Raw genomic sequence first — 22,718 nt, forward strand, 5'->3', positions numbered from 1 at the left:
GTACTTTAAAAAGTGCAAAAATAAAAATAAGAAATCTGCTACAAGTTGACATTCCTGTATTACTACACATGTTGCTGTACGTAGCAGGCCCAAAGCACTGTCACAACAGAGCAGTCCGTGTCAATCATGAACTTTAATTCAATCACTAGCTAACTCAGACATGTCACATATGTTAAATACAATGGTTTTAAATGACTCCAGGACATAGTACCAATTTATATTCCTCAGCCTTACTGCTCCTGTGACATACCAGGCCTGACATATCATTGAACAACAAAGCTAATAATAAAGATTGCATGTGAAATATTATAGCATCTGGTACCTTGACTGCCAAAGCAAATGTTTTCATGTAGAGATTAGAAAGACACATTTTAACAAATCAAATGCTTTCATGTTTATTCTGATTTTATTTTAAAAAAAGCGAGAAAGCTAAATGTCAAGCTAAAACGAAATCAAAGTGATGCTCAGGACAAAGAATGCATCTGATAGAATTATAATGTCATCATTCACCGTGCTGTTAGCAGGGTCAAGATCTGCATCACATGCTGTCTATGGGCACTGTCTGTAGAATGTGCCAGTCACCTGAACTTAAAACAACTGCACAGCACCAACGCTTTCTTACATTTTTAATCTCATAATAAAAAAGCTAATCTGACTCTCCTCTTTGAAGTCATGTGTTCAGAGAAGGACTATCATCTAGGAAATGCTCAATTCAGAAAGCAATTAGTCAATTTCTCCTCTTAAGATAACAAGGGTATTTATTATTGTTATTTAATTAACATTCATAAGAACTATTCTAGACAAAAGTAACCTTTCAGTTCTGGAAAACAGACTGCTTTTAATCCACACTGGAACAGATCCAGAGGACGAGTTAATGGTGGAAAAATACACACTTCAAAGCAAGAACAAAAAGTGGATCTAGTTGCAAAGTGCATCAAATCTAATTTTGTTTATCAGAAAAATGCAAAACCCTTTCTATTCACAGCTCTCCTCTGTCCCAGATTTACTTACACACACTAAAGTTTTGTATATTTTGCCAAGGACATTAATTTCCAATTCCTTTTTAAGTATGAGATTGAAAATAGAGCACTTGCCTCAAACATTATACTTCATGAATAAATTCTTTTCCTCCCACAAATTCAGACTTTTCCAAATAGAGGAAAGCAACTTCAAGGCATGCACAACAGCTGAAAAAATCAAATACACTTCTGAAGAACTTTTTCCTTAGTCGTGGCAGCATTTGCACATCCTCAAAGAGCCCATTTGGGTTCTCTGTTGCCAGTGGAAGGAACCATGGCTAAACTTCCTGAGAGCAAAACCTTCCAGCTGTAATTACCCACAGCCATCCAGCTGTGTCAAAACCTGGAGTTGGACTCATTATACAAACAAGTTTTCTTATTTCAGGTTCAGTATTTTAACTTTTTCAATCAGAATCTTGGCTCCATCTCTCCCAATTATTTCACAGTATGTCTCAACACATAGAATTATGCCTTTCAATAAACAAAGAAAACACTAAACTACTACACATGCAATTACAGATGCACACAGCTGTACAAGCACAGAACCCAAGTACAGCTTATTGCACACCATTCTACCTTTTAATATAGTTTTAAAGGCATTCTCATGGCTTCAAATACTTCGTCATAAAGACAGTCTATCCTCTTATGGGTGACACTAGTCTACTGCCTTTTACCACAGGAACTCTAGAGATATTTAACACACAGTCCTGTAGGATTAGGATTTTTTTTTTTTTTTTTTTTTTAAATAAAAAAACCCAAAAAACAAAGTCTTCTTCAAGTTTCAAGCCTCTCTACATCTTCTTTCTTTCATTTTTTGGTCCTGAACCAAACTAGAGTACTTCTTCAGTTGATTAAACCCACACATTTCCCAAAGTATATTCAAAAAACCACCATTTAACACAACTTTCTGAATGCAGAGAAGACTTCAGTGAAGGAGATGCTAAAGATATAGGCATTAAAAAAGGAAGGTTCAAAACAGAGAAAAAAAGAAAAAATGATCACTTGTATTAGCAAGATAATAAGGCTGGGTAACAAAGAAACTGAAAGTTATGAGAAAGATTTCAAGAACTGCAATACTACAGTATAGACTAAAGGAAGAAATGGCAGACTAGAAAAAAATGCCACCCCTGTTCTTCTGTTTTTCTTTCCTTATTTTATCATCAAAACATAGAAGTTAAAGAAATGAACTGGAAAACAAATAAGGAAGCAAAAAATCAACAAGAAATAGAACAAAATATTTTTAGAAAACAAGCAACTTAAAACACAAAATGCACACATGCTTTTTTTCTTTTATTTGTCTAGCATAAGCAAGCCCTGAGATACCCAGGGCCTCAGTGAACTGCAAACAACTGACTTAAAAGATTTATGCCAGAAAAGTAATCAATACATTAGGATAGGCAATAACAGTAATATGCAGGAAACAAAAGACTGCAAGTAGGACTACAGAATCATCCAGGAGCAGCAGCAGCAAGAACAGTGGTTATTTCTTTACTAGAGAGTAGAAACTGGCACAGAGGCATTAAGGTTACTGAGAGACAAAAGGAGAAATAAACCAAAACATACTGAATTAATCTTAACATCAAAACCACAAAATCAGTACACATCCTGGATGATAAACAATACAGCCACAGGGTCAGAGTGCCAATCAGGTTTGAGAAATCTGGTTTTGAGTCCTGTCTCCATCTTAGCAACAGTTTTCCTCACTGGTGGAAGAAAAGGATGCCTTGTCCAAGAAGTAATTCGTATCAGAAAACACTTGTATGGCCAGTACACCCTGCATATAAAGGTTGAACATTTAAAGCTCTCAGTGCAGGAAAAACTATATAGTTTTTGGTTGCTGAAGTATCCATTCAACAGAAGAACAACCAAACAAGACACAACTTTTTTCTCACCTAAGAGCATACATATTGGGATGTCCAGGGAAGCGTGTATGAAGTTAGCTCACACATGTTGTGAAATGTTTTTCATGATAAATTCATTTCAATACACGCAAGAAAATACTTTATTAATTCAAACATGTCACTGCTTTGAAATGGCAAGGAGAGAAAAAAAGAGTAAACAATTGATATTCTGCAGTGCAATAAGGCAGGCAAAGGATATGTCTGGTTAGAAGCAGCTGACATTGTTCTTTGCTTGTTTTAAAGCTACATACACAACCATGACCAAACCAGAAGACAAATCACTCTGTGATTTATGATGAATTAGAGCAAAGGCCTTGACAACTGTATTGAGTGCAGCCTGCTACAACCTTTGAAGTGCAGTTACTGGGGCAGCCTTACAAAACATCAGTTGATCTTCAGCCAGTAAGCTTACTCTGTGGCCCATTACTTTTCCTAGCCACATAGATTGGGGCTTGGGGCACAGGATAACTTAAGGATGTAACAGAGGAGAGAATGCTGATGATATGCAGAACACACTCGTTTTCAGGGGCAGTGCACTGTTCCACTGAGCCTGTTTGGACTGTTTAACTTTTACATTAAGTTGCTGTTGACAAGAACTGCTTTTGTAGATCACCTCTGATTTCAGTTTTCTGGATCCTCCCTTAGCACTTTTCACTAGCTTAATCTGACAGGCTTAGCACCAAATGCTTGCTTCAAATACTTTAACCAAATGCTTTAACCAAGCACCTTCTAATACCATGTAACACCCTATTTTCAGATTTTACAGATGATAAATTATCACTCTGCCTTTATACCTATCCTGATAACACTTGCCACATACTCATCACTGCTGGAAGGGAGGGTGAGCGTGCTGAAAATAAATCACACCAGTATAGAAATTCCAATACCTAAGCCATTATAAATACTCATTCAATAAGAATTAGTTATAGACAATAGACATACTCAAGACATGGACCTCTGTCCTGTTTCTTAATGAAAAGATTAACATCTCAGACCTGTGTTTGAAGAATTTGAAACTCTATTGCCTTTGGTAACTGTAAAGGGAAAAAAAAAAATAATCAAGAATCATTTAAATCAGTTTCAAGCAACAAAATCTGAAAGCAAAGTCACCCATGCTACAGCTACAATTATAAGAAGAAAATAATTTGTAGGAGTACCTGATGATGTTGAATGTTCTTTATATTACAAGAAAACTCATGGTATATTTGAAATTTATCAATATCTTTTTCATTGCTATTTTTGGATGACACTTTTGCCAATGCTGACTGGATACAAATGTATCTTTGCTGGCATCTGAATGAAAGAAACAAATGTCATTAAGTTACTTTACCATGAAACTTGTAAAGAGTCGTTAGTGTTTGTATTAAATAAAAACCAAAGTTTGCACTATTATAAACTACGTCAACTCTGTAATCACTTGCAGACTTTAATGCTGAGGCTGACATGACATATATTGACTTGGAACACACTAAGAGAAGAAATTCAAAGAGACATCCAAAAAAGCTAAACGCTGTCTTCTCATGAAAGGAATAGACAATCAAAAGCCACCATCTGCACTTCAGTGTGGTCAACTTATTCTAGAAAGTTTTGGGAAGTTGAAAAAACGTTACAGTAGTCATTTACAATATAAAAAGATATATAGATATATACTGTATAGATATAACGTAACCTTACATTATTAGAAAAACTGAATCAGCATGCTAGGAGACCGAATTTTACCATGTAACCTAGAAAGTTTATAAAGTAAAATTTAAACTTACAATCTCCTGATAAAATCCAGTGTATCTTTATCCTTAGCAAAGATATCTGCTAGAATATGCTGAACTCCAGCCTCCACTTCCTGAATATTTGCAAGCCCTTCGAAGGGGAAAAAAACAGTCAGCAATTATAAAAAAAAAACTAATCAAAATACAAAAACATAGAAGCACTAAGAAAATACATACAAGCTGAAAAAAATTCATGCAAGTTATCAATCAGATTTACAGAGGTTTTGATGAAGAATACTTGTTCACTGATTTTTTTTTTTTTTTTTTTTTTTTTTTTTTTTTTTAAATGGAGCTTCTTTTCCAAGGCATCTGAAACTGCTATATTTTTAATGAATATAAACTGTCTCATGCAGCCTCACAAACTGAAATGACATTGAAAGTAATAATTTTATATGTTTGATACTAACAGATTTTTACATTTAGGATACAGATTAAATATTTCCATTAGTAAAACTGAATACTGAAGTATAATTTGTGAGATTGTAATGAGACAATCATAGAAGAGACAATTCGTAGATGAGATGAGACAATAGATGAGACAATCATAGAAGGTTACACATTTTGCTCTTGATATGCAAATAGCCCCAGATCCTTGCAGGTAATTCTGTCCTTTCCCTGTGTAATAGTTTTATACTTCCTTCAGTTCATAGCAGGAGCTTGTACAGTGACAGTTCTCAGGTCCAGATACCCTCACTCTCTCCCACAAAACACTGTTCAAAGAGTGAAGTTACAAAACGTCTCTGCAGACAAATTATTACAGGGACCCAACAGCAGAATCATTTAAGCACACAGAACCATCCCCCACTTCTAAAGACCAAAATAACACATTATTCCATCTCACACTGCAATTGTTCTTCACCAGAACAAAATAAAAGAATAAAAATAAAACCTTGTATATTAAAAAAATCAATCTATATAATCCTATTCCTAACAGTGGTAACAAATGCGTCAGAAAAAAAAAAGCACAAATCCTACTTTGGCAGGGGCTGGATTAACTATCTCGCACAAAGCACGGTTTGTAATTGCTTTCTGGTAGCCAAGAGTATCTTGAAAGAGATACTTTTGAGTCATTTAAAAAAAATTTGCATTGATAACTAATACTTCTACTGAATTCTTAACCAGTAGGAAGCTGAAGGCACCCTTTTCACTGTTGGGTTACAGCAGATGGAGAAAATTGAATATTTGTCTTCTCTAGACCACTTTTTTTTTTTTTAACATAACTTAAAAAGATTTGCTGTCAAACTAGTTTTCAAGTTGATAAAAGTGATCCCATTTTTGTGTGTATATACATACATACAGTTTCTGATGCACTGCTCAAAAGGATTATATAAACCCAACTACACTATTTTTAACACAGAAGTGAAAATAAGTACACCGACTTAAAAAAAAAAAAAAAAAAATTGAAATGCTGCAACAAACAGCACTCTCATCTAAAGTACTTCTAAATAATTCATTTGAACTTTCAAAGTGAAGATTTTATTTTGGCTCTTGAGAAGTCCAGAATAGCCAAATATGTGGTTGCAATATACCACTTTATGAAATAATGACATGCTTTATTTGAAAAACTAAATAGTAAGTAAATACTCAGAATAGTTGGTAACTGATTTTTCAATGCAAAGTTGTGAACATTTTATAAATAAACAGCTGAAGTCGTAAGAGTCAGAATCAGCCTCACAAGGAAGTTCACCACTTTTACGTTCAAATTCAAAAAGCAAGTATCAGAGGACGGAAAAGAAAAACAATTTCACTTTAACACCACACAGAGGGTTGTAACAATTTCCATGTTTTATTGTCAGAGATTGCCCCCTACAGATTCACCTGTAACTGCATTCACAAGGAAACAATTCTGCAGTCTATGTAAGCAGCACATTGTTTGAGTTCCTGCTCAAACTTCAGAGATTAAAAAATCTCCTGTAACCCCTACTGTTATGCCATACAACAGCAACATTTCTCCTGCTCATTCCAAGCCACCAAGATCTGCTGTTATTAAAATATACTCTGAGAGATTAAATTAAATTTAGTAAACAGTAAGAGCATAAGTCTCTTCGTTACACAACCAGAGTTAAAACTTCAGTTGACATTCAAACATAAGCAGAACCACAGAGATGTTTCAGGTATGAAGTAACCTTTCTCTCTCTTAACAGTAAATACAGACTTGGACTATTACACCTCCCAGACTTTTGACTCTTGCATTACAAGAGAAAATACTATTTATAATGTAAAAAGACAGGAAAGGGTGGGGAGCTATGGCAGTAAATGTAAGTTCTATTGTATCTTGCTAAAAGGTACAAAAGTCTTTCACAGTGAGAATAGTGAGGCACTTGGACAGGCTGCTCAGAGAAGTGTTTGATGCCCCACCCGTGGAGACTTCAAAGCGAGGCTGGATCCAGCCCTGGGCAACTTGATCCAGCTGTGCATGTCCCTGCTCACTGCAGGAGAGTTGGACTAGATGGCCTTTAAATGTTCCTTCCAACATTCTATGATTCTAAGATCTCTGGAATTTAAAGTAGTTGTAGAACTACTAATAACCTATATACAATTACATAATTCTCATCATATAAACTACTAAAAGTTTAGGATATTGCTGCTCATAGAAGCAAAGAGCTTACCTTTGGTATTGGGTCTAATATAAGAGAAGAGATTGAGTTCCATAGGACTCTGCAGAAGAGAAAGAGCTGCAGGTTCTAATCCCAGCTGCTTGGCCCTCTGGGCTTTGGTGCCTTTACTCCCCGTTTTATAAGGTGTAGTCTTAAAACAAAGCAAAACTAACACAGTTACTAAAAGGCAAAGAAGTATTTAAATCACACTATCGGCATTTATTTGATGTGCTATTTAGTAATAGTAATGTAAGAATACATTTAAACTAAAAAAAGACTAGCATACTGACCACATGGTCCAATTCTTCCAAAGTTCTGCAATTTAATAATGATGTAAACAGGCATCCTGATAGCTTCCCTTCTTTCTTCAACTTCTGTATCACTGTATGTGTCTTCTTAGCAACAGTACTAAAATACAAGAGATTTATATTATCAGCCACACTACACGGTGGATTAAAGTGCCTTTTAATTATGACTCTTATCTAGCACACTGATAAGGCACTCAGAAAACACTCAAGATTGAATCTCACACTAATCTTCAAAACTTGACAACTTGAAAAAAAAGTGAGTTCCTATTATTCTCTCTCTTTAATTAATTCAAAATATTATCAAAATATATTGCGGTGGCCTTAAGAAAATTAATCAAATAATAGTCATAATCATTAATGTTATCAACTTTTTTTTTTTTTTTTTTTCTCTCAAAATTAGTGGCTTTAAAGCCAAAAAAGGAAAATTCAAAGATAAATCCAATATCAATGAGCACTAATAGCTGCAGTTTGTATCAAGATAGTTCTGCAGCATGAAGTGCAAGGTACCACATTCTAAGCTCTTAAATGTTTTGTAAAGTACCTGTGACATTATCTTACTGCAGACAGTAAAGGTATTTTGTTATGATTTAAGTAACTTCTTCAGACTACCTCAGGCCACGATCCCTCTTTGGAAAAAAACTTTTCCCAGAGGATATCCACAGAGTATGAGTATATGCAAATGCAATGGTCCAGGATGGTTTAACCAACTCTCCTGTATACTACAACCTCAAGTAGTACCCATGACTAGAAGCTTTGCTGTTCCAGGCAGGGAGTTGAGGGATTCTTAGCAGTTTTCAAGGGGCACAGTTTACATCTAGTTGGATCACATATTTCCAGGATCTGTAAGCTACTAAAATTCCAGACAGATTAATATCTTATTTTTTCTTTGACAATAAATGATGTTAAATTTCTTGTTACTTAAGAGTGAAAAAAAAAAAAAAGACAAGGCACCAAGCATAGTTAACTCAGCATTAAAATTTCTTCTTTACTAATTTCTTCATAATTGCAGCGTGTACAAAATGTCAAAAGAAGGGGATACAGAAGCAGCAGCAGGCTGCTTCCTACTCACCTCCTTCTCCAGATACCCCCTTCCATTAGCTTACTTACCGTAGCTCTTCTAATGTTTGCTGCACTTCTCGCAAGGCATCAGCCTCCAGGTTATTGATGAGCTCTTTTCGATACCGAACAATAAAAGGAATTGTATTTTCTTCTTTAAAGAGGCGAATTAAGTTTGCACATACCCATGGCTCAACATTTGTTCTATCTGACAAAACCTGTCACAAGCAAAAAAAATAAAAAGTAAAATGAATTAAAAAACATTTCAGAAAGGCAGTATGTTACTTTAAAGAGCCTCTTAATCAAGTTCTAAGCCTAATCCAGAATAATATGTTGACCAGCAGCATCTACTGTCATCTCTAAAATGGGTTTCCAGGTTTCCCATGCATCCAACAGCCATGTCAAAATCAGACATGTAGCAATCAGTGGTTCCAAAGCCTTGTAACTACAAAAAAAGGGAAGGAAAAAGTAAAGAGGAGTCTCTCTTGGAAATTTAAAGAAATTCAAATTTTTAAAGTTCTTTAAAGAAATTAGAGAATTTAAAAGAAAAATAAATAAATAAATAAAAATCATTAAGAAACAAACCATCCAATTCAAAAATTCTGAAACAGTTCCTTTTAAGCCAATCTCACAGTTAAACAAAGCAAAAGAAATCCAAAGATGATCTGAAATCCATTTTGCCAACAGTTAGAAACTAGCACAATATTACTACAGGTTTCAAGATGAATCAAATTTTCTACCTTTTTATGCAGGTAGTACTGAGTATGATGAATAGGATAAACCCAATCTATTCCCATGCAGCTCACATTAAAACATTCCATAGCAATAGCCAGTCTCCGAGAATAAGAGCTGTCTTTATTTGAATGGCTCCAAAGTTAGCATCCTACAAAAGCAAAGATGATATCTCCCTTGATGTCACTGTTGTTCCAAGGGAAGCAGCTGAGGGAACTGTGATTTTTCAGTCTGGAGAAGAGGAGGTTCAGGAGAGACCTTACTGCTCTCTACAATTGCCTGAAAGGTGGTTGTAACAAGGTGGGGGTTGGCCTCTTCTCCCAGATAACTACTGATAGGATGAGAGGTAAGGGCCTTAAGTTACACCAGGGGAAGTTGAGTTGAATATTAGGAAAAACTTCTGCTCAGAAAGTGAGTTGAGACATTGGAACAGGCTGCCCAGTAAAGTGGTCAAGTCACAGTCCCTAGAGGTGTTCAAGAAATATGTATATGTAGCACTTAGGGACATGGTTTAGCAGGCATGGTGGTGAGGGGTTGACAGTTCAACTTGATTATCTTAGAGGTCTTTTCCAGCCTAAAGGAGTCTATGAATTCTACTAATTCCTCCTCCATGGTAATGCAAATTGATATACACAATCAGGTGAACCTTTACAATAATGCTGCTAAAGTTCTGAAAACCCAACTCTTTCAGCATGCATTCCTATAGGAGGTTCAGTTGACCACATCTACCCAAAAAGAAACGAACAAAAAAAACCCAACACAACAAACCACGTGTGCTAATAAGGAAAAAATATGCAGGAACCTATTACAAGCAAGCTTTGTACTAAGGACTGCATAAGCCATAGATGTTAGAAAAATGTTAAAGTTTGAACTTCTAAGTTATCTACCAATATTTATACACGTATTATGCCAATCTAATCAGAGGTTAAGCGAGTACTTCACAGCGCAATGACTCTGATGTTCCAACTGATGCCAAGAGGATTCAAATTGTATGTTAGATTGCAAAATCAAATTATGTAGGAAACTGTAACACTGACACTTCAAAAAAGGAAAAGATCTCATACCTGTACAATATCCCAGTTCATTTCAAATTCTTCTTTCACTTTATTGCCTCCTAGACTCTTTACTGGCTTTCCTTCAGGAGATGTAGCCGATTTCATCTTTTTTAAAGGTGGTTCATCAAATGCAAAATCCTCCTCAGATTTCTCATGTTTCACTTGATTTTCTACTACAGGAGCACTCGTTGAAGGTTTTTCATCACTCTCTAAACTTTTTACATTCATTCCTTGGAATGGACTTACTTCAGGCTTTTTGGGCAGTACAGGCATTTGCTTTAAAGTGTTCAATTTACTGCCCACATTTTCTTCCTTAGGCTTTTGAAGTTGTACCTTGTTATCTTCTGCAGGAGCAATAGGAAACGATACATCCTACCAAGAAGATGTGAAACTGTATTAAGCACTGACTGATGTAAACGAGCTCAACAACATTTCGATTAAAATCACAAAAAATTTGAAACCATAGATTTTCTCCAGTGATGTCTCTGTCTGGTAGGGAAATGCCAAGATAGACATCAAGTGACACGAAATATTCCTTGTGTGAAAGAAATGAAAGGAAAAACATGCCAAACAGAGTCGTGATTTGCAAGATCAAATTTAACTATCTGAGCAAGACTTATTCAGGGCTCTCCTTCAGAAGATATTGACCTACAGTACTTACTTCCACTAATCTGAACAAGACTGGGAATAGCGTGGCAAGGAAGCAAACTTCCAACAGAATACAGGGTGCAAAACAGGGGACTGGAACTATGGTTTGGTCTGCCAAGATACTATTTTGCCTTAAACAAGCCACACATTAATTCCTGAGAGATTCTTAGGGTCCGAGAATGTGTTTCTCAATATGCCACATACATCAAAACATTCAGTAACGTTAATATAAACTAGAAGGACTAGCTTCTGTCATGACCTAATCTAACTCTTCATATTAAACTTTGACAATAGAAACAAATTTCTGATAGCAGCGTATCTTATATTTATTATAACTTCTATTCTTACTGAGTTGAACAACCATGCAAATAAACTTAAGTACAGGCCTTCTTTTTATTGTGGCACTGAGCTGGTAAAAACATAGAAGATATCAAAGGTGCAAGACAGAAACCAGAGACAAAGAGACATTAGAATGTTTAGGCTTTGTTATAGAAAGAATAGGGGGGTTTATTTATTTCTGTTGTAGAAAGAGAACTTCATAGAGATCAAGTCAATAACCAGTGGCCAAAATTTTAAAGGACAGGCCTTTAGATTTGGAATACAACTATGTAAGAAAGCCATGTCTGTCATACACATTTGATGATCCAATCATTCAGTCAGGCAATCAAACAAACCAGAGTTGAAAAAATTCAGATTATGTTATTTGCACTCCACAAGCATTAAATTTCTCTTGCGTGCAGATAGACACTCACCATTTCCTTTTTTATTGCTATCTTCTTGACTTTTTTCCCAGCCACTCCTGACCGTGGAGCAGCAATTCTTTTAGGTTTTACCTCGTTTTTCTTTGGCAACCGAGCTCTCTTGGCAGTTTTGCTTTTTGGCTCCCATTCCTCTTCTTCCTCCTCTGATTCAGAGCTCCTGGAAAAATAAACAAGTAAACAATACTGTTAGTTAGATGAATAGAAAGTACCTAAGAAAGCCTGTCTGGGTGCTTTCTGACATTAAAGAAAGTGAACAGGAAAAGTGAACAGAAAGGAGGCAGACTCAAAGAACACAGGTCTGCACTTCTGTTGCAGAGTCAGTGGCTGGAACAGTTCATCAGGTTTTCCTGAAGCTGGTCACCAGCATGCATACACGTTTGATTCTGTTTGGACAATTGGTCTAAACAGTTTCAATTCAGTTTTATCCTATCATCACTGTAAACACAAAACAGAAAAAGTAATTTGTGTTTTACAACTGAACAGAAACTTTATGAATTAATTTTATCCAACCTCCCAGAAACTGAGTGTTATTCTTATTCTACCACTCAAGCTTAGTACAAACCTTTGAAGAAAACTGTTGTAAACATATATGCAAAAAAAATAATACCAAAGAAAATATATAGATAGTGCATAAACAACACACACATACATAAAACCAACAAACCCCCAATCTAAGAAAGCAGTAATCTTACGAATTAAGAAATGAGGGTAGTTCATCAACTTCTGATGTAAGGGCTTTGGCTTCAGATTTCACCCTCCTTGGTAGAGATGTCATCTGAAACAGAGCAGAGAAGAGAGAAATCAAACATTTGGTTGAAGTTAGCCTCTTATTCAGCCCTTTAATTCCCTGCCAAGTGCGTCCTTACAACATCTTCACCAATCAAAAATCTCTTCCAGAGTAAGTTCACATTTCATAGTATCCAAGAATTCAGGCCACAGCAGCAGACATCCAACAATGATTTCAACTAAGCCAATAAACAAACCAGCACTAAATTATTTTTCTCAATTGGAGATAATTATTCCAGTGCATGCAAAGCTACCCTCGCAAAATGAATACTGGTTCTCAGACGTATTACTGTGTGTTATGTACTGTGCCAGTCCTGCCTCCATCAGTCTTCTAAGAAACAATAAAAATAAGATCCAATAATGTAAGCTAGCATATGGTTTTGATGTGAACAGTATTACAAGGACATTTTCCATTTAGATCTTGAATTTCATCTTTAAAGACTAGCTGTTGCTTGTGTGCATATTAAAAACAAAAGTTCCTTGTATTCTTCGTAAAGCGGTTCCAGAGTTAAGTTACTTAAGTGACAGTTGTCAGCACCATAGCAGAAGAACTATTGGAGACCTATATCAATTAGCACAAGCTAATAATTACCTTGCTTGCAACATACAAGTATGTAGTAAACATCAGAGGCAACAACAGGTGAACTCTCCTGTGCTGTTTCATTGACTGAAATGCTATTGTGTGAATGGTCAAAACACAGGTATATCACAGGAAGACAAATCTCCTCTGAATGCACAAAAAATTACTTTATTACCTTATTAGCTTTCTGCTGACTTTTCTTCACTTGGAGTCCTGAAACAACTGGTAACTTCACCCAGACACTCTGCTCTCCCTTTTTCTTTGCTCTTCACAGCTAAACAGTTATTAATCACAGGCCTGAATTAATTGTACATTTCTTCCTGTTGCCTCAGGGGCATGAAAATAATGTTTCCATTCTATACTGTATTTTAATCTGTGAAAGGGAGAATCAAAAACATTATTGATGTTTGCAAAACTGAGATTTTAAGAATTAAGAAACACATTAGTCAGATGGATTTCTGATTTTGCAGGCATAGGAACACGTTTCAGAATGGTCAAGTTTTACAGTTCTTTCCATTTTCAAACTGGTATTCACTAGAATACACTACATTAAATATATCACTATCAGTCAAGCTCCTTCAGCTAATCCAACTAGTATTTTGTGGTGTTCCAGGTAATTTTTGAAGGTAGTAACAAGCTTTTAAGCAGTCAAAACAGCTTCTTCATGATCACTCCTTCACCACAGGGAGGAAAAAGGAACAAATCTGAGGTGAGTATTCCCCTTAGATAACACTGCTCTTTTAACTTCCTTGCAAGTTTTGGTCACTCAGCACATTACCTTAACAGTTTTGAGCTTGCTCAAAAGCCTCAGTAAAAGGAAAAACTCATTTGGATTACCTTTTTTTTTTTTCTGCTAGTATTTCCTTATCACCTCAAGTGTCCAAGAGTTGGATGTCTAAGCATCTCAATATTTGTATTCTATACTAAGCAAGAACCAGGGCAAAGCTAAAGTTTTAGCTCTACTTCCTGTCAGTTAAGTCTTTGACTCTTGGTGTGAGCAAAAGAATAGGAGATGAGCTCCCTTTTTTTCTTTTTTTTCTTTTTTTTTTTCCAAAGCCAGACATTTTTCATGTTCTTCATAAACAGATTAGTATTTGCTCCTGCACGCTTAAGTCTTTATCCAGCACACCAAATGAAGCAGAAAAAATACAGCAAATATAAAAAAAAAAGAGGGGGGGAGGGGGCATAAGAAAGCATGAAATAGAATAGAAAGTGATACGCAATATGGCTAAGTTTCTACGTAACAATTCAATGTTTATTTTTTCCTTTGCTTTTGATCCCCTGAATTTTCCATTCACAAAGTATTTTGACTGTTTTCTCCCCGTTTAATGCAGTCCTTCACAAAACGGGAGAAATACCAAATACGTGTGGCCAGATCAGATCAGCACAGAACCTGTCTTCTGCCCCACCTATCAGTAACATGCCAGTTCTTAAATACAGGTACTGATATAGATAGACTCAGATAGATTCATAATATTTAATTAAATAGTAAAAGTTTAGTTTATCTAGTAGATTTTCTACCATAACTTGTTCCTGAAGGTGTTTGTACATACACTGAAAACTAATTTGGACTACCATAAGTTGTGAATATTAAGTACAACACTTATTTCTAAATAACTCTGTGAAATAGACAAGCTATGCTCAGAAGCTAAAATGGAATTATACAACTCCACAGCTCAAAGTAAAAGCTGAATACCCTAGACCATCAAAGCATGGGGATCACCAAGGAAAAAGTTGGGATACTTCAAGGTGAGGTGGGGTCTAATCAAAACTAACTCCTCTTCTAATAAATGTATACACCAAACTAGCTATAATCCTAGAAAAATAATCTTGTCCTTGCTACATATATTCTTTTTATTTGCATAGAATCATCTTTTTAAGTCCACAAACATACTTGTGATTGTAAATTGTCAGACAGCTGTCTGCTAAATTTTACTCCTGAGCTGCCTGCACTAGAGTGTGCTAACACCCACAGTTAATGACTAAGAAAAACTGTCCTTCTGTGATTCACTGCAGAGGGAGGCAGGGAAGACGAGAAAGCAAAGAGTCTAAATGCCACTGATGATGATGAACAATTTTATTATTTTCTTTTTAAGCTTAAGCTTTCTTTTTGTAGGTGAAGCAAGGCAAGAAGACTCAAGAAACAAACACAGATATGCTTCACAAGGGTACCTAAAATGTTCACTGCACAGACTAGACAACAAAGCACTCACAAGCCATTGCCTGCTTTGTTCTCCATTACTACTTGGATGTGATTCCCTGTGTTCCACGAAGTAGACTTCCCAAGACAAGTGAAAAAAAAATTCTGTCCCAAATGCAGAGTGAGTTAGGAAGGGCTTCATTCACCCCACAGCACATTGGAATCAAGACAGCACAAAGTTAGCCTCTCGTCTATTATTATATTCTCTGGTCAGACTGACCTCAGAGGCAAAACTGCCTTAATGACTTCCCTCTCTGTAGCCTACAGCTAAGTGAAGGCTGTTTCTGCCTCAGGAAAGAAACTATAGCTTATACAGAAATGTATTCCTTGCTCAAATCCAAAAAGCAGGAGAGCCAATTACACGGCTGACTTCCTGAAAAATGAAGAACAGAATTTATGCCAGAGAGAGAAGTCAGAACAAATGTTTTTCCCCCCCCACCTGAGCCTCTGTTGAGTGTTGCTGTACCTTATGGCAGGCGCTTGCAGTGCCTGGATTCTGGAACTATCCAGCAAGGAACATAACTAGTTAACCACACTATGCACCATTTCACTGGCCTGCCATTCAGTGTTTTGAACTCCTACAACTTGGTTCTAGCAGTTCTCCCTAGCAGCCAAAGCCAGCAAACCCCCAAGTGACATTTGTTAGCATATTATTTTTAGTTATTTTATGTGCTTGTCAGAAGTTTCGTGGTAATTAAAAATGCTCTTCCCCGAGGAAAAGAGCTCTTAACAACCATCTCACCAACAGTATTTTTGTTAAAGGGCAATCCAGGTTTCATTCAGAAACTTTAAAAAGGATGATGTTATTTCCAGTCTCTATATTCATGCAAAGATACAGCCCATTAAAAGTAAATTTCATCAAATGTGAATCCAGATGGCATAAGCAACTATTTGTAAAATAATTTAAACTCCTAACAATTAGAATCAGATGAAAAAGCTTCTAAAAAAATAAAACCAAAAGGCTATTAAAAAAAAAAAAGCCAACAAACCCATCATTACCACAAGGCTGTGTAGCTCAACTGCTAGAGCTACAACTTGCAAAATCAGAAATTGTTCCACTGATCCTAACAGACAGTGATACCTTCTACAGTGATACTTCCCCTATCTTCTAAAGAAAAGAGTTGTAGAAAATATTCTACCTTTGAAGCATGACCAAGCAAACGTCATCACGGCTTACATCTCACAGCCTTACTACACAAAGTGACATAAGCACCGCAAAGAGAAAGAGAAATATAGATGATAGAAGATCTATACCGAGATCAAAGACAACAAAGGCACTGCATCTTAAAACCCAAAGTTTTTTCAACCTGAAGGTACAATATTTACAAAACAAAACTACTAAAAGCCAAACATACACTTGGAATTTTATTCCAGGACCTGTGAAAAGATCTTCTCCAGCAAAAAGAATACTACTGAAACTTCTAAAGCTTTGATTCAAAATAATACATTCCTTCCAGGAAGGAAATCTGCCTTCTCAAAAAAGTCTTCTCAATCACTGCTCTGCTGCCTCCGATTTCATAAGGTAAAGAAAATGCAAGGATAATAACATTTGATATGTTAACATAAAGCACACAGTCCTAGCCAACCAACAGCTTATTATAACACCAAGCATCTGGAGCAGGACAGAAAAAGTACTACAAATCCCACATGACAAGCGGATTTCAGACCATTATTAGCAGCATCAGTAGAACAGCCCTCTCTTATAACCCTATTGAGGCTTTAACAGTGGGGTTTTGCTCATCATTTTAAAACACCTCCATTGCATGCTAGAACTAAGATGAAAATACAATGTGAGCATACAGTCCAGCAACAAAGAGGAGAAAATGAGGCACAGACCAGTGGTAAGGAATTATACTGAAATTGTTCTATGCTCCACAAGGTTTTTGTCACCTTTAACAACTGTGTTGTACTTCAAACATAAACTCAACTTACAGTGATCCTCCTGAGGCCCAAACCTTGGAGAACTGCCAGGGGTACTGCACAGCAGAGCTGGCACAGCAGATTTCCAAGGACTTTTTCTCCTGCACAAAGTCAGTCAAGGCTACCTAGGAGAGGGATCAGATGCACATTGTGGGGGCTCCAGAACCACCTGGAAAGTTAAAGCCAGAGACAGACACGTATAAGGCACACACATACAGAAAACAGTCATCAGGGCTAATCACAAAAGGTGTATGACTGCTAGGAGATGCAAAAAAGTATCACCACAGTGGCAACACGTCAAGGCTACACCCTAAGGAAACACAATTCACCCAGACCGTCTCAACCCCGGGGACATGAGGGACTTAAGATAGCGCTGTCATTGAACTGGGAGAGGCGCCTCGGAAGGAATGCCTGAGCACCTCCATGTGCTTACCAGACTACACACAAGCAGGTGACACCGGCCCAAGCAAGGCTAGGGGGGGCTGTTCTGCTTCATGACAGCAGCCGGCAGCGTGTTAGCGGCTTCCTCCAACTCAGCAAAGCAGCCATAAAGCAACACTCCCGTTCGGTTTAGTTTAAGCGGCTGCCTTATTTCCTAAGGACAACGAAGCCGTGCACCTCTTCCCTTTGGCAACGACCGCAGAATGTGTGACCATGCCGCGTTACCGTACGCCAAGCACCAGCGAGCTGCGAGCAGAGCAGAGTCGGTGCTGTCGTCCACCAGCACCGCACCACTGCTCGTGGCCCAGAGACGCGGCGGGGCTCCAAACACCCACTATGCCCTCGGAGCCCAGCTCTCTACCCCGGAACCACCTCCCGCGCCGTGATACGCTGCCGGCCGGGAGCATCTCCTCTCCAGGAGACCCCAACAGCGGAACAAAAGAGAACCTTCCGGGGCCAGCGAGGCCCCCGGGGCCACAGGCCGCTCTCCGCTGCCGCCGGCAGCCCTGCCCTGCTCCTGCCCGCGGCCCAGCGCCCCGCGGGGAGGGCGGTGTCCCCAAACTTTACCCCTGCTGCCGCGTTTGAAAGGGCCGCCAGGGCCTCCGCGGCGGAGCCGGCCGCGCCGCGGGGAGGAGCAGGAAGCGGCGGCCGCGCCGCGTTGCAGGAAGCGGGCAGCGAGCGGGGCGGGAAGGCTGCGAGCCCCGCCCTCCGCTCCGCCTCGCGGTGCCCGCGGCCGGCGGGGTGGCGGCCCCGCTGGTCCAGTCCGTCGGGACCACTTAGGGTTCGCCGCCGTCAGGCGGCGCTGGTGGCCGGTTTCTTGGGATGGGACTGGGGCTCGGGTAGGAGTAGGGAATCGGCCTGGGCGCGTTCGGGCTGGTGACAGTCGTGAGCCTGAATCGCAGCATCGTTAAGGTTGGAAAAGACCTCTAAGATCATCCTATCCAACTTCCCAGCTACCACCAATATTGCCCACTAAACCGTGTTCCTTGGTACATCTACACACCCTCAGGGACAGCAACTCCACTACCTCCCTGGGCAGTCCGTTCCAGCACCTCAACACTCTGAGAATATTTTTTCTCCTGATATCCAACCTGAACCTCCCCTGGTGTAACTTAAAGCCATTCCCTCACGCCCTATGGCTGTTTGCTGGGAGAAGAGGCTGACACCCACCTCACCTCAACTTCCTTTCAGGCTGCTGTATGGAGCAATAATGTCATTCATCCCTGCCTCCTCCAGGCTGAACAATCACAGCTCCCTCAGATGATCCTCATAAGACTCCAGACCCATCACAGCTTCTCTGCCCTTCTCTGGACAGACACACTCCAGGGCCTCTAAGTTTTTCTTGTAGTGAGGGGCCCCAAAGTAAACACAGTGCTGGAGGTGCAGCCCCACCGGTGCTGAGTACAGAGGGACGATTATCTCCCTGCTCCTGACTGATAGGAGTTCAGAAACTGCTAGAAGTGTCTTTACTTCCTTTGGATCAGAACCCCACCAATACTGCGCATCATTTCTTTCTCTCTGAAGTGAGGTTAGTTGTTTTCACAGGGATAGTGAGAAGCAAAGACCATACGTGTGTGATGCTGAGATACCACAGAACGGGTGGCCACAGAAGACATGTAAGTAAATACATATTCTTTCTCTCAGCCCACTGCAGTAGCATGAGATCTATATAGATCCTGTTGTTCCTTTACCTCCTGCTAACTAGATCCTGTGTTTCTTTTTTTTTTTTTTTTTTTTTTTTTTTAACTACTCCACAAACATTTGCACTGTTGTGTTAGAAAAATTGCCAGCATCATGATCCTGGCACGAAGTTTCAGATGAACTTATGCTTTCTTGTGATCTCCATATTTATTCCTTACTCGTTGTATGTAAGTTCATCTGCTTTCAGCAGTGATCCTGTGAAGCCTGTCTCTTATGTGAAAGTTAATGGGCTCTGGTTTTCTGAAATCATTGCTCCAGGAGTGCAGCAGTAAGCTGTTACACTGAAGCTGCCTTTAATTCTTCCATTACCCTAAAAGGTCTTCTGCTTTGTATCATAAATATTTGTAACTTGTGGTCATAACTACCAGCCAGCTGTCCTTGTGTCCTGGAATGGTAACTTCTTAAATAGAACTAAGGTGTAATGAACTTAAATAATTCATAATTTTTCATCTTGACTTCATAATAAATCTATGTTTAACATCTAGAATTACTTTAAACACCGTAATGTTCGATGCATTCTCTGTCTTTTCATGAAGTTTACCTGACCTCAATAGCTTTCAGGGGCCCAGACACAGAATTATGCACATGTATGTCTATGCATGTAGTTGTATCTATGGTGCCAAATCTGCAGCTGATATAAACTGTCATAGCCCTGCTGATTCAAATAGGACCTGTGATTTACACAAGTTGAGGACCTGACTTGTAGACCTCAATAGGATTTTTCATATGTTTAAAGGCAATTGAGTGCATGCGTTCGCAGGCACAGAGCTGTTTCACTTGGAGCTTTGTCCTATTAAGGGCCAAACAAAGAGTGGTTTAGTCTCGTAGTGGGGAAATATCCATTGCTACGACTAAATTTCTGTAATCTTACTGGCTAATGTGTTATGTAATAAGTCACATTAGAACTTCAGACAGTTATTCAACTGAAATATCTTCATTTGTAATAGGTAAAATTCTGATTTGTTATGTTTCAGCTCAGATGCTGCTCTTACACCAACAGGGAAGTAACCTTGAAATACAAGAACTCAGTGCACTATGTAGATAAGGACAAAAGATTGTGATTATTAATAGCTTAGAAATCACATTTAAGTAGTTGGTCTGATTACATTTTGTAAGACTTACAGTGAAACTTTGCATTGTATAAAAATACTGCCTGTGTCATCTGACTCCTTTGATGCATTGCATTAAAATTCCTATCCCTGAGTACATATCAAGGAGTCAACTTTATTTCTGTTCTATTAATACTCTGAAATTAGGTCACCACTCTTACAAGGAAAAGCTAAGTCTGTACAGCTGATTTCAGAGAAATTATATGGATAAAAATGTTCTTTTTTCATGTTCATATGCAGTGACACTTTCTTACTTATATCCAGTAATTTTTCTATCTGTTCTGATACATGTATTTCATGCTGGCAGAGTTTTGTAGATTTGTTTATAGTGACCCCTGCTGCAAAGGATTAAGATTGACTTTTCTCTAAGCCTCTAAAAAGGCATTTACCCCATTATTTCAGAGGTCAGTTCAAAAGAACCGGCCAGTTGTAAATTCAAGTTAGGAATATAACATTTGAAACTCCCTAATGTGGATCATTCTAAATAAAATCCATAGTTAATTATTTTCTCAAATGTGTAAGATGTACTTTCTAATGCAATGCGATTTAGTTACAAAGTGAAATAGCTTTTCATGCCCCAGATGCAATGCTTACTTTTGTGTTATTGTTCTGTGATAAGACTTAGACTTCACACCAAAAAAAACATTGTCTGAACTGCTGTGTGTTAATGGGTTTAGAGTTCCACTGAGGAAAGCACGTATTTATGTTTATTCAGGATAGCAAAATGGTAAAAAAGCAGATTAAGGCATATAACTAAGTTTAAGTATTGATTAACCATCTTGTTTCTGAGGGACTTAAATGTCAATCTATTCCTGTATTACCCCAAATAGAATGCTTTTTCAGACTTGGGCTTAAAGATATTTCAGTATTAGGTAAGGGTATGCAGCCTTTTACAAGCAAAAGATCAATCTATGCTCTGCACTGGCCAAAAGCCATGTAGCTGGTGCATCACTTAACCTAAACAACTAGAACATGCAAATGGCGAGTATATGAGCTGCAGCTTCGTGCTGTTGTGGCTACCTAGAGGTCTGCAGGATGGACGAAACACATTTATACTTGCTTGCAAAAGTCACTCCAGGTATATCCACAGAAAAATCCTCCATCTATGTATTAGTGTTGATGCTATTTTACAAATATGTGCGCTTGATGCATTTTTTTTTTTTAAATTGTGTTTACAGATATCATTGAGGCTGCAAAGCCAAACCAAAAAGCGTATTTAGAACTACCTATGTTACCTTCATTCTGCCCACTGTGCAAATATTTACTGATAAAGGTAGGTATCCCATAGAAAAATGTGAGAATAGCATAGTGAAATAACCACAAGGAAATGAAATGACCATCTCAGAAGCAACTTGAGTTTTACTTATCCCTCACACTGAGTCCTTCATTTTCCATTCTCAGTAGCTCTCTCACATGGCTGAGCGGAATTTCTTAAACTTGACAGAAATGTAAAACCTAAATTGAGTGCACTTGTGTCGTATACTGCATTACCAGTGGGGTTTGAATCCAGTATCTTTTCCCCAGTTGCCATAGTTCAATACAAAACCATTGGAATTTGCCATCTTAGTGTAGGAGCAATGGATTATGGATCCTAACAGCAGTCAGTGGGAAGAAATACAGCAGATTCTCTTTTTCCGTGAGCTGTAAAAATCATGTCACCTGAAGTGCCAGGTGAACCACTAAAGCAATGCATTTGGGTCTTTCTCTCTCCTCCTGGAGAACTGAAAGCAATCCAGTCCTTCACAGTGTTCCCAAAAATCAACCACTGGGGACAGATGCTGGATTACTTATGGTATGAGAGTGCAGCCTGGTTCTTGGCTATGATGCAGGAACATGCTGAAGCTCGTATGGTCTATACTCAGGCTACACGAATGTGTCATCCATACTTCTGTTTTCCACCTCACCGTTGTGGCAGCTCATGAGTTAGCTTCTTTTGCAGCCACTAGTGCTGCTTTGGTGACAGTTTGAGCTGAACCATGAGGTGCTCATGTGTTTTGTTATTATCTTGGTAAACTGACAAAAATTTCCTTAGGAGTGTAACAGGGAAAAGAGGGAGAAGGTGTTTTTTAACAGACTATTTCTCAACAAAAGGTAGCAGAATGTTGTGATGCCTGTACACAGGGAAAGCCAGACAAACA

General features: G+C 38.3%; 1 protein-coding gene across 1 annotated transcript in view; it reads right to left on the reverse strand.

The window, feature by feature from the left end:
- Positions 1-12,618, reverse strand: part of SRBD1 (S1 RNA binding domain 1) — a gene marked incomplete at both ends in the record, with an annotated part of 117,174 nt that extends 104,556 nt beyond the window's left edge. Inside the window, 8 exons of the mRNA XM_079550806.1 lie at positions 4,078-4,213; positions 4,681-4,777; positions 7,296-7,434; positions 7,574-7,691; positions 8,699-8,865; positions 10,444-10,806; positions 11,835-12,000; positions 12,536-12,618. Coding sequence (XP_079406932.1) covers positions 4,078-4,213; positions 4,681-4,777; positions 7,296-7,434; positions 7,574-7,691; positions 8,699-8,865; positions 10,444-10,806; positions 11,835-12,000; positions 12,536-12,618 — 1,269 coding nt within the window. The remainder of the gene's footprint in view (positions 1-4,077; positions 4,214-4,680; positions 4,778-7,295; positions 7,435-7,573; positions 7,692-8,698; positions 8,866-10,443; positions 10,807-11,834; positions 12,001-12,535) is intronic.
- Between the last annotated feature and the right edge of the window lie 10,100 nt (positions 12,619-22,718).

Source organism: Tetrao urogallus, assembly GCF_951394365.1.
Source record: "Tetrao urogallus genome assembly, chromosome: 2".
Taxonomy (NCBI): Eukaryota; Metazoa; Chordata; class Aves; order Galliformes; family Phasianidae; genus Tetrao; species Tetrao urogallus.